This window comes from Xiphophorus couchianus, chromosome 10 (genome assembly GCF_001444195.1).
Source record: "Xiphophorus couchianus chromosome 10, X_couchianus-1.0, whole genome shotgun sequence".
In the NCBI taxonomy this organism is placed as follows: domain Eukaryota; kingdom Metazoa; phylum Chordata; class Actinopteri; order Cyprinodontiformes; family Poeciliidae; genus Xiphophorus; species Xiphophorus couchianus.
Genome location: NC_040237.1, coordinates 14731354 through 14749329, shown reverse-complemented (window position 1 = coordinate 14749329; position 17976 = coordinate 14731354). Strand labels below are relative to the sequence as shown.

Here is a 17976-nt window from a genome sequence, read left to right as displayed (position 1 = left end):
CTCCACTTTTTATTGATGCAATTTCAATGAAGTATATCGGAGTTTACAAAATGTTTTTGTTTGTTTTTTTAGTTTACGTGTTATATGTTTGCAAAGCTCTGAAAGTCACATTAGACGAGCGCGACAGAGGCACTTGTGAGCGGGTTTGCGCACTCGGTTCATTCAGTCCGAGGATTGCCTGATATAATAATGGAATTAAACGCGCCTCGGGCCACGACCCCCCCAATGAAACCGAGAGGAGAGGAACAAGCGGCAGACTGAAAGACAGGAGGAGGCAGAGAGAAAGAGGGCGAAAGAGAGAGAGAGAGAGAGATAGCGAGAGATGCCTGGATGCGGATCTTCGTGACATGAGACGAGTAATCCCGCGAAGTGCAAAGACGCGGCAGCGCAGCTCGGATATCACGGTTTTATTTTCTCTCATCTTGGAACGTAAGTGATTTAAACAACAGCAACAACAACAACAAAAAAAAAAACTAGTTTGGCTGAATTACTTTTTGGGGCTCGGTCAACGACAGGAAGGAGGGAGAAAGGGGGATCTGCTCGGTGCGCTCCAGACGCACAGCATGAAGGAGGTAGAGAGTAGCTGAGCGCAATGACAGAGAGCCTCTCCAGGAGTTAGGATGTGAGCTGAACTTCGCGGTAGAATGGCCGGCCATGTGGCACTGACAGCCGAGGGATGGCAGCCTTTTACCACCGCCACCACCACCACTTCAGCCAGCATCACCTCCACCCCCCGAGCACCGACCTGCGGCGGCTCTTGCACCGGCTCACCATCGCCTCCTCTCTGAGCATCATCTGCTTCTCCCTGGTCTACCTTCTCACTGGAGGCTGCGAGTCGGAACTCGCTGAGAACCCTGAAATCAAGCCGTCCGCGCGCGACTTCCTCGCGAGGGCGTCGGGATGGCGGCAGGAGGGGAACGGAACCGACGCGCTGGGGAGCGGCCACGCCGCGCCGGAGACCAACAGCTCGGGGAAGGAGTGGACGGCCGCGCGCAGGCTGCCCCAGGCTCTCATCATCGGTGTGAAGAAAGGCGGCACGAGGGCTCTGCTGGAGTTCCTGCGGCTCCACCCGGACATCCGGGCTCTGGGGTCCGAGCCGCACTTCTTTGATCGGCATTACTCACGCGGGCTGGACTGGTACAGGTATGCACGCGTAACACCGAAATCCAGCTCAATCGCTCTCTTTTGTTAGGTTTTTATATGCGGTATATATGTTTTAAAAAAGTTTGTAGTGCACTTTTTCATTCATTAAAAGAACAGACTAGAATCTAGGGGATTTTATTTAAGTGCAGGCAGAAGGATGGGGGAGCAGGTTTAAATATGAGTAAAAGTTGTAGACTTTCAGGCGATTCATGTAAGTGTGTTTTTGTTCAAATTTATATATATATATATATATATATATATATATATATATATATTATTGCTAACGGCCAATAAAACTGATAGTTGTAAACAACAGTTGCTAACAGGACCTTTTCTTTAAACTGTAAGAAATGAGTTATTTTAGGACCCACAAGACAATAAAAAAAGTGATAAATAAATAAATAAAATAAAAGTTGTGTGGTGGGGGGTGGGAGCTGGCCGACCTTTGCTATAATCACTTAGCTAACTGTTATTCCGCACAGTTAGCTGTTGTTCCTAACAGATAGCTAAATTATTACTCTAGTATACTCAAGTATAGTATATGTTTCCTACACTTGAACATTCCGATTTTCAATTATAGAATTGCGTATTTATTTATTTTTTAAAATTGCTTACAGTCTGTAAATTCTGGTTTTCAAGTATAGAATTAGCTGATCAGATATGCTAGAAAATGGCGATTGAGAACCAACAAAACTGCGACTATGATTTTGAAAATATTGTAACACTAACTTAATGTCTCTTACATAATTTTAAGACTCACAAGACAATCAAAAATGATAAATAAATAAATAAAAGCTGTGTGATGGGGGGTAGGAACTGGCCGACCTTTGCTAGCATCACTGCTTAAACTGATTAAAATATCTGTAGTGTTACATCAGTTTTAATCGAGGTTTGGGCACTTTTAATTTTTCTGTTCAACACTTCCCCCTCTTTCTCCTGTGGAAACACATACCCTTACATTATCTGCAGTTCTTTCATTGTGGTTTAGGTGACAGGGAGACTCCGCCATCTGGCAGCTTTGCCAATCTGTGCCTCAGTTGGTGTGTGTGTGTGTGTGTGTGGGTGTGTGTGTGTGTGGGTGTGAGTGTGTGTGTGTGTGTGTGTGCCTGCTGGGCGGTCTGCGCATGTTTGTACAGTATGGAGAGACAGAGAGCCATGGAGTCAGGCCTGCAGGATGAGTTCTCCGAGAGCAGCAGAGTAATCATCTTTGAAGCCGGAGCCAGATGTTACTGTTGTCATGTGGCTCTTCTTTCGGCCTGCTCATTGAAAACTTGGAAATCTTTCGAAAAGGCACACATGGAGACTCAGTTCTGTTTGAGATAGTAAGGGGGATATAAAAATGTTTTCCTCAGATTTAAGTGCTTCATTAAAGTTTTTACAACTGTGTGGACTGGAGGATTTCATGCCGCTAGACTCGGGATAAGTGCACAAAGAACTTAGTTCCTGGAAGCCTCAAAGATGTCACATGGAAAATCTTGACATGCTGACTTCTCTTTGAAATGAAAATAGTAAGAAAAGATTTATTTGAAACTAACGAAGCCCATCAGGACAGTCGTCTAAGCTAAAAGTTTGAAACAGTTCTTTTAGAAATGGGTGCCGTTTTTTTTCGCCTCTTCGTCCTCTCAGGTGTAACTTTTCTGGACTGAGCCTGCCACGGGACGTTTCGCCACCAACCGCACACTCATTTGTACACTTTCCAGGGTATGTTTATAGGAAATTTGACAACCAAAGCTTACAGAAACGTTCTCCAATTTACTCTACCGCATGGAAATGTGGTTGCATAGCTCAAAAACGATTTTCTACCAGAGGAAGGTCGTTTAGAGATATTTTGGTTTGACCAGGGTTCATAAAAGCCAGCTGGTCCAAAATAGGACCAGAACCACATTAAATGGAAATACGATGTAATTTATGTTCAGATGCACAAAGAGAGAGAGAGAGGAAAAACTGATTTGCGATGGTTAATGGTTTGCTCAGGGGTTTTTAAATGGGAGCAGAAAGGAGCAAAATGGCAAACCATGAGAATCCCAACTGGCAAAACGTTGAACTGGAACCATCAAGACATAATCCTATTCTTACAAGAAACTTTTTTTAGAAAAGAAAAAAAAACATCTAGATGGTTTTTTTAAATCATTTTTTTAATCTTTTGGTATCCAAGACTTGAAGTTGAAGTTAATCTTCCAATAAATCAAAATCTTTGGCTCACAATCTTGATGTAGCCTAGAGAAATCAAGTTATCGTCGGCGTATATTTTAGTACAGGGCTCAACCTGGCCTTAAATGAAACACATGAAATCATGAAAGTTTCAGATTATTACTAAAAAAATAAAAAATAAGTTCACTTATTAGGAGAAAAACAAGCTAATTAAACCAACCAGACCCTTAGGGTAAAAACTAATCGATCAGCCAAGCAGGCCTGATTACTGCCAGGATCTAGAGAATCAAGAAATGACTTGAACAGACACTAACAACTTTAAACAGGCTGAAAGCTGTCAAAAAAAGCTAACACATTGTCACATAAAGACATTCAAGAAAAGATAAGCAGCAAAGTTGAAGCTGAAGTCATTCCCATGGCTTTGGGACTCCAGCGACACACGGTGAGAGCCAGTAGCCAACCGCATGCAAAGAAAACATGGAACATGGGTGAATCTTCCCAGGAGTGGCCCGCGTCTACCAAAACTACTCCAAGAGCAACAACTAAAAACACCACCTTCAGTTAAAGTCTGTGTTCATGGTTGTAAAACAAGAAATAAACTGGGCAAATGTGTCATTAAGAGGAGAGATCCAAGGCCGAACAATCCCACTGCTGAGCAGAAAGAAAACAAAAGCTCAGTCATTTTTCCTTTTAGGAAAATTATGTACGGTCTGACCGGTTGTACGTGGAACTTCTTATAAGTTGTGCCTTTAGTTACATCCTAACATTTCATGGCTTTGGTAATGTGATAATTTGTCTTCTGCTTTTTAAACACAACATTCTGACGGTTTATGGCTTTAAGCCCAAAACTAACTTGACTCTCATTTTCACATTTAGATGCGCCAAATTAATTACTAATTATTATTAATTACTCACTGGATCAGATGAAAGCCCAGCCTGCAGTCCTGGATAGCTCTGCACAAGATAAACTTTAATTTGTTAAAAAAATACCAGGGATTTAAAAAAAAATCATAAGGTATCGCTACACTTCAGGAAACAGTTTGAAATGTACTCCGCTGCTTATTTTTAATGATTCTGGACTTGAACATCAAGCAAAACACCATTCAATACAGAAATAATAGCTAAATTTGAATGTTGTTAATTGAAGCTGCAGTATATAACGTTTGTAAAAATATGTTTACACATTTGCTAAAACTGTCACTATGTCCAGACAGTATAATATAAGACATGATAATCCATCCATCCATCCATCCATTTTCTGTTCACCCTTTGTCCCCAATGGGGTCGGGAGGGTTGCTGGTGCCCATCTCCAGCTACGTTCCAGGCGGGAGGCGGGGTACGCCCTGGACAGGTCGCCAGTCTGTCGCAGGGCAACACAAAGACATACAGGACAAACAACCATTCACACACACACTCACACCTAGGGAGAATTTAGATAGACCAATTAACCTAACAGTCATGTTTTTGGACTGTGGGAGGAAGCCGGAGTACCCGGAGAGAACCCACGCATGCACAGGGAGAACATGCAAACTCCATGCAGAAAGACCCCGGCCGGGAATCGAACCCAGGACCTTCTTGCTGCAAGGCAACAGTACTACCAACTGCGCCACTGTGCAGCCACATGATAATCTGTTTAAAAAAAATAAAAAATCAAGCTCTGCTTGCTCTGTGGGGTCCTTCTGCAATTCGCAAAAATACGATGTTCCTGCTCTGAAACAACCAATCAAAGTAAGGAGGAAGGTCTTAGCGCTGTCAATCAAGCTCATGTAAAATTTTAACAAATATGTAAAAAACATATTTTTATAAAAGTTACATACTTCAGCTATAAGCCTGCTGTTGTGTTTTTGACTTTATTAGATGCCACGAGGTGTTGTAAAAAAACCCTAAAAAAAAAACCCCATTATGACCCTTTTGGGATTCCGTAGAGATCGGCTGTGACTGACATTATCTATATCTATCCGACCTCCCTTTTTTCGTGTTGTCATTTTAAAATCACCGCCACATGTTTAGCCTACACAAGGAAACAGAACTAAATCCCACACAGCAGATTGCATAAGTGGAGCATTCAAACCCTGTCTGACTGATGTCTGTATCAGATGGCAGAAAACGTATGACTCCAGGGTGAACTCACAAGATTTACAGCATGGAGAGCTGCTAAATATCATATCATATATAAAATAGACAGACCTCCCTTGCTTTGGTTGCCACAGAAGCTACCAGAAGTAAATATATTTTATGAGAACCAAGACAATACCAGTATAGCCACGCTTTGTTGAAATGCCCAAAAATCTGATATACTAAAAATCCTTTGGAAATCAACTCTTTCGGTTGATTGTGTGTTCAATCATTGTGTCTCAGATGTTTCTGAAACATTCGGTGACGTACATACGTGATGCACGCGTGTGACAGCAGATTGTCCCGTCTCTCCCTCAGGCCAGATGGGCTTCGCTGTGCGTTGAACCACTTGACACCACTGTCAGCTCTGTCAATTGACCTCTGACTCTGGGTCACTTTGCGCTGAGAGTTAATGATGTGTGCACACCACTTCATAACACGAGGCCCACGCCCTGGACACACTGGCAGACAAAGGACACACATGTTTGTTTCTGAGGGTATCAAAAAAACCCCAACAACACTAAAAATAGATAGTTTTTAACACTAACACTACAAATAAGTGAAATGGGAACTAAAAATATTTACATTTTCTGAAAAAATGAAGTGTAAAAGTTGTAAGCTGAATGTTACTGGTGAATATTACATTAGTTTTCTATGGTTATGGTTTGGCATGACAAAAAAAACCTGACAAAATAGGAAAAGACTAAAACTAGAATTAACTAAACATAACAGAAACTACTGAGGAAGGTTAACACCAGAATAAGTTATAATAAAAGTACCAGAAAGAATTAATAATGCAAAAACTATGAACCGTATGTAACCCATAACCAAACCACAGACCAATACATCCAAGAATCATGACATAAGGACTATTAGAAATTAGTGCAGAACAGTGCTTACAAAGCTAAACTGTAAAGTCGATTTTTTTTTCTCAGAACGAATAGAGGAACATTCCTGTCCTACTCAATATTTTGAAAATATAATATTAAAGGCGCAAAACTTAGTCAAAGATGTTGACAAAATGGATGAATGCTGAAAATTGCCATTACCAGGTCCCAAACTATGTCCTCTAACTCAGAAAATACAAGGGCTATCGATATGAAACTTGCCCTGTAGGTATCAGAAATCTTTGGTCAACAATCATAATGCGTTTCATGTGTGCATACCAAGCATTTACTTGGGGTTAAATCTGGATCAAACACCACTGAAAGTCTCACAAAATGTCTGATATTACCAAAATTTCTAAGGGTGTAATCAAAGCAGCCCTGTTTAGCCCGCTTTAATTAATTTGTCTAGAAAGTTCTGTCAATTTGGGAAAGTGTGAATGCGTAATCAAACTCTAATGCCAACCAAAAAAGTGAACATTTAAAGTGAACTCTAGCGCAGATCGAATGCATATGTGGATGCATTTGGAGCGGAGACCGCTCTAAAAACAGGAAGTGGACCATAGTGCAGGGCATTCTGGAAATCCAACTAAAACAAATACATGAGTCGAGTGCTAAGGGGAGAAACAGATTGTAGTCTTCTACCAAAGACAAAGGGTATGCATGATTGGATTTTTGACACGTAGAAGTAAACATGCACTCGGTAAATATTTCTTGTATATCAATTACGACAAACTACAAATATAAAAGTGAACATTCCGAGACATAAACATGATGTCTTAAGACGGCACAAATAAAAAGGTCAACTGAAGTTCAGCTGTACCGCAAACTGAGTCATTGAATTTTGTGTGCCAGTAGATTATCTCGCAAACCCCATTGCTTTAATTTAAAGAGGACCAGCAGCAGTGTATCTTTCCCTGAATCACTCTTCTTTTCTTTGAGAGTAAAATAACATTTGGCTTCCACCGGGGCAATTGAGATCAGCGCACCCGACAAAGATCCACTAATGGCACTCGAAGCCCAGATCTAATCTGAAAGGAGCACTGCGACGGGCCCCGAGAAGCACTGGAAGTTTCCTTCTTCCCCTTTCTGTCTAGGATCGATTGTGTTATCTCCTCGTGCTGACCTTGGGATGACTTCAGTATTAGGGCGGTTAGCTTTGGTCAGCTCAGCTTCTGTTACAATTAGCAGGAAGCTTTATCCTACGTTGGCATAACCGCCCCGGCTCGCTCACATAGGCCCAAAGGGCTCATATTACACACAGCCTTTTATCTCCGTGCAGCTACAAAGGAATTCACTGAAACTCAGGTGGAAATTTGCTCCTTGCTTATGAGTGCTTCCTGCCCAGAGATGACATGACGGGTGACTGAGGAGAAAAAAGGTCAATAAAACGGAGGAAGACGAGATAAGACTTGGGTGAGCTGGGGGTGAGAAAGGTGAAGTGTGCGTTACCACAATCTCACGCATCTCTGCTGACCTTTGCTTCAACCCGGGGGACTGTCATCAGAGCTGGCCCTCTGTGTGAGTGTGTGTGTCTGTCTTCCTGTGTTTGTACATTATTAGAACCTTGGCTGTAACAATCATCGACTTTGTGAGGACCAGTAATCTTCAGGGGGACCAAGAGCATGTTGTGTGGAAGCAGATCATGTCTTTGATCCTGGTTAGGGGTTAGGTTTGGATTTAGAATGGGTTATGGCGAGGGTTTGATTCAGGCGCTGTACAAAAACGTAAATTAAAGATACCTGTACAAACCCGCTTGCAAGTTGTGTGCGAAGTTGTGTTTCTTCAGGATAGGTCACATTAGGGGGAATGATTTATGTTATATAGACTCAGGCTAGTGTTTCTGCTCTTAAGGCACAATAACATTTATCAATACATTATTGACTCTGAGGTGCAGGCACAGATTTGACTTACTGCGTTACTTCCAAGAAGTCACAGTGAAATAAAATCTTGTAGAAAAATGAACACTCATTATGAGTTGATTGATATAAGCCAGGTTGAATGGATGGATGGATGGATGGATGAAGAGACAAATGAATCAGTGGATGGATGTATTGATTGACATGATGGATGGATGGAAGATCATGCTTTCAGATCATTCTACTGGGATTGTGGAACCAATAGAATGAGATTTGCAACTAATCAGCGCCTTCCTTTGCTTTGTATTTTATAGCCTCACATTATCTTCCATTACCCCTGACAAGTTCATTGTGGTTAGAGGTGTACGACCACCTCTGCAGGGGTAATGTGGGTATGTCAACTTCAACAGCCCTTTTCTTTGCCAGCCCTTGAGATTTCAGTTGATCTCAAGTAAAACACATGATGGGACATAATTATGATATGATTGTTTGGGACTCTTATTTTGAAGCAGCTCTTAAGTTCTTGTCCTGCTATGTTGAAATTGGAAGACTGGCATTTAGCTTTAAACCCTTTATCTGGCAAAATTAGAATAAAATACACAATGCCAGAATGATGAATAAGATACAAATGATTTGCAAGCAATGTCCCAACATAATGATTGGCCAATAATTTCACCAAAGTTGGCATCAAAGTTTTTAGAAAAACTTTGTAGAAAAACAAATGGGCTGTTTCATTGTTTGTACTGTATTTTATCATCTCCTGTTTAAAAGGTGAACTACTTAGACTGATCAAATCTCAACTGGGATTTTGGTGACAAACCTCAAACAATCTTAGTGAAACCAATATCATGTATTTATTTATTTTGTCTCATTTACTTTTTTTGGTCTGGGTTTTTTTGGTATTATTTTTGGGCCTGGTTTATCTCTATATGTTCAGATATACGTATGTGTATGTAAAAAAAATCTGAGCTGAATTTTTCTTCTTTTCAAATTCAGTTGCTCCAGTGGAACATTTCCGTAGATCCTCCTGTGTGATTTAAAAATTCATACCTATACATTGACGACCTTGTTCTGCTACGCAAAACACAAAACACATGGTGTTTCTTGTGTTCTTGTGCTTGAACAATAGATTATAATTAGCGTCCAAATCGGAGAAGCTTGCAAACCTGCTAGTAAATACGTCCAATACGTATTTACTAGCAGCCAGTGCAAAAGCATTTTCTGATGGCATGGCGTGGGGCCTCTTGCCAATGCGTACCTCAAAGCGTTGTTAATCCCCTAGGTGACTAAACGACAGATGTGATGTCGCGTAGACTATCACTTATGTCCGTGCTGGGGTTCAGGTGCTAGCTACCCGCCATGTCACTGTACTGTACTGATGGTGATCACCATAAGGCCCAGACGGGTGGAGCTATCCGGCCCTCATTAAGGCCCTCCCCTGGGGCTTTGGAAACCAAAAGTGCAGGGTGTGGGGGTGTGTACCCGGGGCCCCTGTATGATGGATGTCTCCTGGAAGTGGACAGGGCACAGCCACAATGGACTGATTCCTTAATAGTCCCCCATACAGAGGAAATGGATGAGTGGTTCTCCCAATAACACACTCAAGCAAATGTATGAAAAAAATGAAACAAACGCAAATCTCATAATCTGCTCAGAAACCAGCGGTCGCCTGTGGAGAGTAAATGTAATTCAATTGGCTGCTGTTTCATTCCTGACACAAATATCGGCGATAAACTGAATTCCACCCCCGCCACCAACTACGCCCTAACGGACTTAGGGAAGGACAAAGTAATTGCTCCACATTTTTTAAAAGACGCAGACGCGGCACACATCACATGACACAGCATGCCACTGATGGGGCTCCGGAGGGATCTGGCTGACCTCAGCCTCCACCTGCCACTCTCCGGTCCCAGCTGAGCCCCCGCTGCCGCTACACCTCCATCATCACTATCACCTCCTCGCTTCATACGCCCCATCATAACGCTCCCAGTATAAACACATGCAATCCCACCCATCTCCACGGCTACACTCGGGATCCCCACCCCGCAGGATCAATAGCCCGTGGCCTTGGCCGGCCCAAGGTAACTCACGAGGGAGGCTTGCCACGATATTGGAAAATTAACGACAAAAAGAGAGGTTCCTCAAAGGCAAACAGAGGCTTAATGTAAGCTGCTGGATAATCCCTCTGCCCATCATGTTGTACGTTTGATCTCGCACTAAGCAGTAAACGAGGAGCACCGAGATGTGGCTGAAGCTGGAATTTAAACTGCCAATTAATTTGGCTGCCCCGTTTTGGGAGGGGACACAAACCTGCTAGTGTGTCAGACGACACATTAGCAGGTTTTACCTCCTATTTTACAGATGAAGTCAAGGAGAGGTCACTGCTGTGGCAAAACCACAAAATCTGATGTTAACCTGACATTTTGTGTTTCATCACGTGTCTTGGGTAATGTTCTGTTTTCAGCTGTGTAAAAAAAAAGAATGCCAACAAAGTGACAGTTCATATAACCGAGTAGATTTTAAGAGCTTCTACCTTAAGTAAAAACTATTGATTTAATTATGTTTGTGTGGCACAATCCCTGGGGCGGAAGTGTACGGCAATTAAAGTTCCCGTTGGGGAGAATCGATTGCTCATTCAATGCTGATAAAATATTATTAAATTCTGCTTAGTCATTTTGAGAAATCAACAACAGCATAGCAACCTACACAGTCATTTTTTAAAGAATATGCTACTAGTTTTATTTTGTAAATGTTTACCTTCTTTTGAGTGAAGCATCATATTTATTGTGGTCCTTTGATTTGGTATATGACGTAAGATCATAATGAAGTTTACGGCTGTAGGCGAGCAAGAGTATGTTATGAATGTTTTTGCCAAGGCTGCAAAGCCACCCACAAGGCAGGTGATTTTACGAGCTACTCCTGTGACACGCAGTCGACACATGAATAACAAACTGCATTGTATTGCTGAGTAAACGTTACGCAACACAGTGTTTTCATTTGAATAGATTTGACGTCACAGACGTGTCCTCAAGCTTGGAAGCGTTTTCTATGCTGGGAGTGGGAGACGGGTTTTTGTTGCTCGACAAGCTAACGGCTATTTTGTCCGTCAATTAGCGTGGTCTGCGTGCGCTAAGCTCAAAGCAGAAACATATTTATAAGAGACATTTTCTTTTGATGGCGCTCTTAGGGGGGCGGTAATTAGCTCTTTGTGCTTAGGTAATGGTGTGGGGGCTCTCGGCTCTGAGGCTGCTTGCAAACAGATTGCTAATGGAGGCCCGTCTGCGTCCACTGCCATCATTCCTTCATCAGTCACCCACCCCTTTCATTTGAAACACTCACAGCAAAAGATTTCAGACACACACAAATATACATATATATATAAACACAGTCTTTAAAAGGCTGTGGTAAAACTCCATCACACCCACCTCTTAAGTCTGCCGATTGTCTGTGTGTGATTTTAAAAAATGCCTCTCGTTATGTGTGTGTGTGTCCACCAGAAACGGGTCCATGGGGAGAGCCGAGGGAAGATAGTGAGCAATTGACTAATGAGTGAATAATGAGTGTATGTTTGTGTTTTTGCATTTTGTGTGTGGGCGTGTGTGTACCTTGCACATGCCAGGTCTGTGTGTGTGTAACAGACTGCGTGGCTCCTCCTGCTCGGGGTTATTAGAGTTAAAAGGGAAGTCTTCAGGCTAAGCGGCGGTGAAAACTACCTCACACTCATCTGATCAAATGGAATTGCTGCGTGTGTGTGCGTGGTGAGTGTGTGTGTGTTTGTCAGATTTGAAGGGAGAAGATATTGATGGGAGGTTTGTGTTTCAGGCTCACCTGAAACCTGAGCCGACAGCAGAACGCTGCCAGAGCATCCTGTCCTGGCTCTTATCAGCTGCATGTGTGTGTGTGTGTGTTCTCTCTGCTTGTCCTTCTTTTATTAATGCCACATTCAAAACTCAATGAAAACTTTTTCTTTCAATTATGTAAAACAGTAAACAAGGTGAGGTTTTTTTTAATCAAAGTAGGACAAAGCGACAAAAACCAAAGATTCCTGCAAACAAAATAAAAAATAAAAGTAAAAGTGGGTGTGGGTTTAATTTATTACATCTTTTTGTGAGGGTGATTTCAGGTTGAAGCTATGACAGGGTCACACATTGAATCCTAACATCAGCACAGTTTTATGACCTCGTCTTTTTTTTTTTCTAGCTTCGTTAGAGCCCCGACCCACCAAACAGCAGAGCAAATCTGCCTGTAGAGGACATGAAATCTTCCGTACTAAATCATTTACAATGCTGTGGAAAATGTTTTCCCCTCAGTCAGACAAAAATAACCTGAAAAAAAATTCAAACCAACCCATTCCTATGTGGGGAAAAAAGTAATTTGCCCCTAAACTTAAGAACTAGTTGTGCCTCCCTTGGCTGAATTGTTTTAATTGAGTCTCATTGGAAGGTTCTCAAACATGACGACAACAACAACAAAAAAAAACACCGTACGAATTTATGTCACAGCATCTCCAGACTTTGACTATGCCACTCCAAAGTAGTCACTGCGAGCCATTCTGTGCACTTCCTGGTGTGTTCTGGATCGTTTTCCTGAAGTCAAAAGAATTTTCTGTTGCAGAACAGAATTTATGGTTCCAGTCTGTTGTCATGGTGATGATGACTCCAGGTACTAGAGAGGCAAAATAGCAACGGACAATCACACGACCACCACCGTTATTAAAATTCAGTTTGATACTCTTTTCCCAAAAAGCTGTGCTAGTTTTATCCCAGGTACAATGGGATGGACAGAGTTGAATAAAGTAAGAAGAAAATTAAGACTTAACGACCATGAAGATGTTAATTTTTTGGTTTATGTGAAACGTTTTATTTTGTCATTGTTGGTTTTTGCCTTAAAAATCTTCCAAGAATTCAATTTTTGCCCATTCTCTGCAATATTGTTCAAATGATTTCTTTGGAAAAAGTTTGAAAGCTACATCCAGCAGTCCAGGTCATGTTAGGCGAGTCTACCGTCCGTACGAGCTAAGATGCTAAATCAGAGCTGTGCGTGTTCGGCTGGCCGACCAGGTGTGTGGCAGGTGTGCTGGCAGATGTCCCCGAGCCTCCAGCCGGTCCTGCAGGGCCTCTGGAGTCATTTACTGCTAAATGAATCCCATCTGCTGGGCTTTGGTGTGGAGACAGAGGAGCACAGCGCTGGACGGGATCAGGAAGAGACTCTTTGTATTTGTGTTGCACTGCTTTCATCTGCATGTCGGTCAGGATTACAATGCCCTGTCACTGCTCATGCTGTCATGTGTTTAGTATGATGAATCTCAGAGTGAATAATGGGGTGTGGGCTTGTATGAGGCAGACGGCGTGTGTGTGTGCGGGGGTGTGCTGGCGTGTGTGTGTGTGGGGATGGGTGTGGGCTCTGACATGAGGGTGACCTCACTGTTGACTAAGGATATTACTACATACTGAACAAACAGAAAAAAACTTGTATCACCTTTATCCACAGTCCGGTTCTGTGAGGTGGTAAATATAACTCCATCAAATGAGGTAAAGCCAGATTTAATAGTGCTATGCTTTATTTAAAAATACAAGGGCAAATGTGAAATTGGCCTTGTTAATGTAACATTTGTGTAAATAAATTGACATAAATAATAGGCAGAGGTATTCATCGGGAACTAGAACTAAAAGGTTAGTAGCACTTACCTGAACGCACTGATCATAAACATTAGTTCCGCTAAAAACATGCTATTTAGTGGAAGCTAATGCTAACGTGCTAAACTCAACCACGTTGATACTCATTATGTGTCAGTAACACTTGTGTTGATACGTTATATATTGCCCTAAACGGTGCCAGATTTGTTTTCTGGAAGACATTTCACTCATGGTTTCAGATTGAAAGTATATTTATAACTCTTTTGCTAATTTTTCCTAATTGGCTTTGGTCAGAAAGCCTAATTGCTTGACTCAAACTTTAAACTGAGTTAAGTAATTAGGTCATTAGCAGGACTTTGGAGAGCTTCACTGCATGTTTGGGAAGTAATTCGGCCATTTCATTCAAGACCAGGAACACATCTTAAAGTTGCGCGAAACTCTAGGCTTTGATTTGAAGACATCTGGAATTAATGACCAAAGAATTATTAATAGTCAATAACCAAAACTTCAGCACAGATGTCAAACTTTACTCAACTGAAAACAGCTAAGTAAATTAGCGTTTAGATAAATTTATTTAGGGGAAGCTAAGTTAGCGAAAACACTAATGTGCTATACAAAAAGTTATATTGAAATTATTAACAATTTTCTCAGCCCTTTGGTCTCAAAAGCCTGTTATTTTAGCAGAGGTGGGTGTACAGACTTTTGAAAGCAATCGTCTAACCTGAATTATTTTGTCTTCTACCTCCAGAAGTATGATGCCCAAAGCCCTTGACGGGCAGATCGTCATGGAGAAGACGCCCCGGTACTTTGTCACAGTGGACACGCCAGCACGGGTCCATGCCATGTCGCAGGATGTGAAGCTGATAGTGGTCGTTCGCGACCCTGTGACGCGAGCCATATCGGATTACACGCAGATCATCTCCAAGACCCCCGACATCCCGTCCTTTGAGAGCCTGGCCTTCAAGAACCGCACCACAGGTACGCTTTGTGTTTTTTCAATATACAACTTACATGACAAAGCTTGTAATCTACGTAAAAATGTGTTTTAGCTTTTTGATATGATGTATTTATCCACAGTAATTGCCTACAACATTTTCTTCTTACTTTATTCAACATCTAGCATATATGAGCACATATATGAGCAGTTTTGTGGTGTGGCTAGTAAGGTACACACCGTGAAGTCTAGCATAATTGTAAACATAACCCGCAGCTGTGGGAGTCACAGTGAAGAGTATCACCATTGTTGGGGCTAAGCTAGCTGGAGTTAATGGGTAGAACTATGGCAAATCCTGGCTTTGCAGGAGATAAAGTGTAAAATTGATGTGTGCTGAGGTAAAAACCCCAGCATTACCTTAAGGATGTTATCTAGACTCTGAAATGTGAACAAAACAGGGAAGATTACTGATTTAAATTTTTATTTGGAATGTTAGCAATACAGTATGTACACCTTGCTAACAATGCCGGTACCCATCCAGATGGTGCTGATGATTGGGAAATTACATTTCATCATTCACAGTATTACCAGTGCCTTAGCTTTGCCCATGGTGTGTCCTGGAGGTGATATGAAGCAAATTAAATCATCTGCGAAATTATCCATGACTTTGAGTTCTCATGTACTCAAAGCAACCAAAAATTAGAGGCTGTTTGATATTTTTGATATTATTTCTTTTTCAACACCTTCATTTTACACTCAGTATCATTTATTACCGTCTGGATTAGTTAGCCTGGTAGCAATTGTAGAACTCAAATACTTTGACCTCAGCCACGCCGTTGACTAGAACCAAATGTTTCCTCGTCCAGACCCCAGCCTAAAAACATTGCCACATCATAACCAACCCCTTTTCTCCCTACCTGTATGTCTAGGTCAGATTGACTCTCTGTGGAGCCCACTGTGGATCGGCCTCTACGCCCAACACATGGAGCGTTGGCTGGCTTGGTTCCCCAGGAATCAGATCCATCTGGTCAGCGGGGAGAGGCTCATCTCTGATCCGGCTGGAGAACTGGGCAAAGTCCAGGACTTTCTGGGCCTGCAGAGGATAGTCACAGACAAGCACTTCTACTTCAACAAAACGAAAGGATTTCCCTGCCTAAAGAAGCCGGAGGGCAGCAGCAAACCCCACTGTCTGGGGAAGACAAAAGGGAGGACACACGTCTCCATAGACCCAGAGGTGATCCGGAAACTGAGGGATTTCTACAAGCCTCACAACCAGCGCTTCTACCAACTCGCAGGGCAAAACTTCGGATGGCACTGATCTGTAACCTGCGTGGAACGAGACACCTCTGTTGACACCGCTCCAGCGCAAATCTGCTGCCTGACGGAGGCAGACGAAACGACTCAAAGCGCGCAAAACAGAGTCAACAATGTCTTCAGACAGCCAGGCAGCATCACAGCAGACTGCACTCTGAAATCCCAGTGTCGATATGTTCTGTCTGGATCAATCAGTCGTGTTGACATCTTTGTATGTCAGTGATGCACTCTTTGTGCTTTTGAGGGAGATGTAGTGAGACCGTGGTGGCTGTAGGATGCGGTTTTACGCCGAGCGGTGAAAGCTGAACGGCTTTAAGTATCTGACTCACAATCAGTTGTAGTCGTACAAGTAAGTGAAGAACTCAGGGTCCCTACACGTTGTCCCCTAAATATTCCACACATTTCAGGACTCAAATTTTAGTCATGCAGTTTTTACAACATAGTTACTTTTTAAAATATTTACTTTGAACCAAACTATTCTTATCATCTGTAGATTCTTCCAAAAAAAAAAAAAGTTTAATCTAAATCAAAAACAAAGCATGACAATGGTCGACATGGCTTTTGGTTGTCAGAGTGTGAATTTGGACAATTTCTCTGCTTTTGAAGCTTCTGGACTTATTTATTTTGAAGTCTTTAAATCTTGGACATGTCAGAGTAGGAATAGAATATTCTGGAGCAGGGGTCGGCAACCTACGGCTCCACAATAACTCAGCTAATGTTTTTTAACTACAGATGTAACAACAAATGCAAGTTTTAACAGTTTTTCATGGAATAACCGCATTGAATTTCCACAACTACCAGTAACATATATTTTTAAATACATTTTTTGTGCCATTAGTTTGAAAATTTGCTTCTTTTTTCCCACAAATATCAACATCCTGTAAAAGAAAATGTATTTGTCCTCTTTTTGCAAAATGTTTGAGGTTTTTCATTATTTGAAAACTTGAAAGAGACAAAATGTTGATTCTTTTGACACTTTCTTTAGTAGAAAATTATAAGTTGTCTTTTTTCCCAAGAAGCCATGTAACATTTGGGGTTCTAAGTGAGCTCTATGTCGAAAATAAAGGCCTCTGTAGATGCTAAAGGTTGCAGATCCCTGTCCTAGACTGAAGCAGGTTCTTTAAAAGACAATTTGTGAGCTTTGGAAACCTTTAGAACCCTCCCAAAAAAAAACGTTTAGTCTTTTTATTTTGCAGCTGTCCTGGCCAGTTTTGCCTGAATTAAAGCTGTCTGAAGATCAAACATGTAGTGAAATGGTCCCTGATTATTTCTGAATGAGTATAGAATCAGTCATTAAGTCAAACAGCAAAGCTGAAATCAAGGCAATATGCAGCAAATCAAAGATGAAGCACAGCCATTTAATTTTAATCAAGGCGTCTTTTTGTCTTTAGACATTAGAAGGAAAAATATCTGGAAAATCAATAATTTTCTCACACTTCATTTCTTCTTTCCCTACCTATCCAAACCTAACATATTCCACATTTTCCCAGACTTTTCAAGGGTGTGTAGCAACACTGACAACAAACACATTTTCATTTATGGACCCTTTATTTCCCCCCACGTTTCCTCCCCAGACTCAGATTTTAAGAATTTAACGGCAATCCGGCGTTTGAAAAAAAAAGTCCAGCAAGCATTGTTTCCAAAAAGGTAGGAATGAATCTTTCATGCGGTAAGCAGCAGAGTTGAAGGGCGGGCGGGGCGAAGTGAGGGAATATGTCTATGAGCTCAGATTTGACTGAGTGCTTTTGTATCCTTGAATAATGAATGTGGTTAAATGGATGTAGTGGGAACTGGTATGGATCACTTGGCTCATTTGTATGCTTTGCTTAGGTTAGCGAGTGCGGGACCAGCCTGCTGTGTTCCGCTTTGAGCAAAGCAAACGGACCGGCGGAGGGCGGCGGGAAAGAAAAACCGAACATCAACACCGTTAAGTTTGGCAT

At 41.8% G+C, this 17976-nt stretch overlaps 1 protein-coding gene across 1 annotated transcript; it reads left to right on the top strand.

Moving 5' to 3' along the window:
- Positions 1-254: 254 nt before the first annotated feature.
- hs3st3l (heparan sulfate (glucosamine) 3-O-sulfotransferase 3-like) lies at positions 255-17273 on the top strand. Its single transcript, XM_028030158.1, has 3 exons — positions 255-1143; positions 14537-14766; positions 15652-17273. The coding sequence occupies exons 1-3, from the start codon at positions 677-679 to the stop codon at positions 16038-16040; spliced, it is 1086 nt and encodes a 361-aa protein (XP_027885959.1). The 5' UTR covers positions 255-676; the 3' UTR covers positions 16041-17273.
- Positions 17274-17976: the final 703 nt, after the last annotated feature.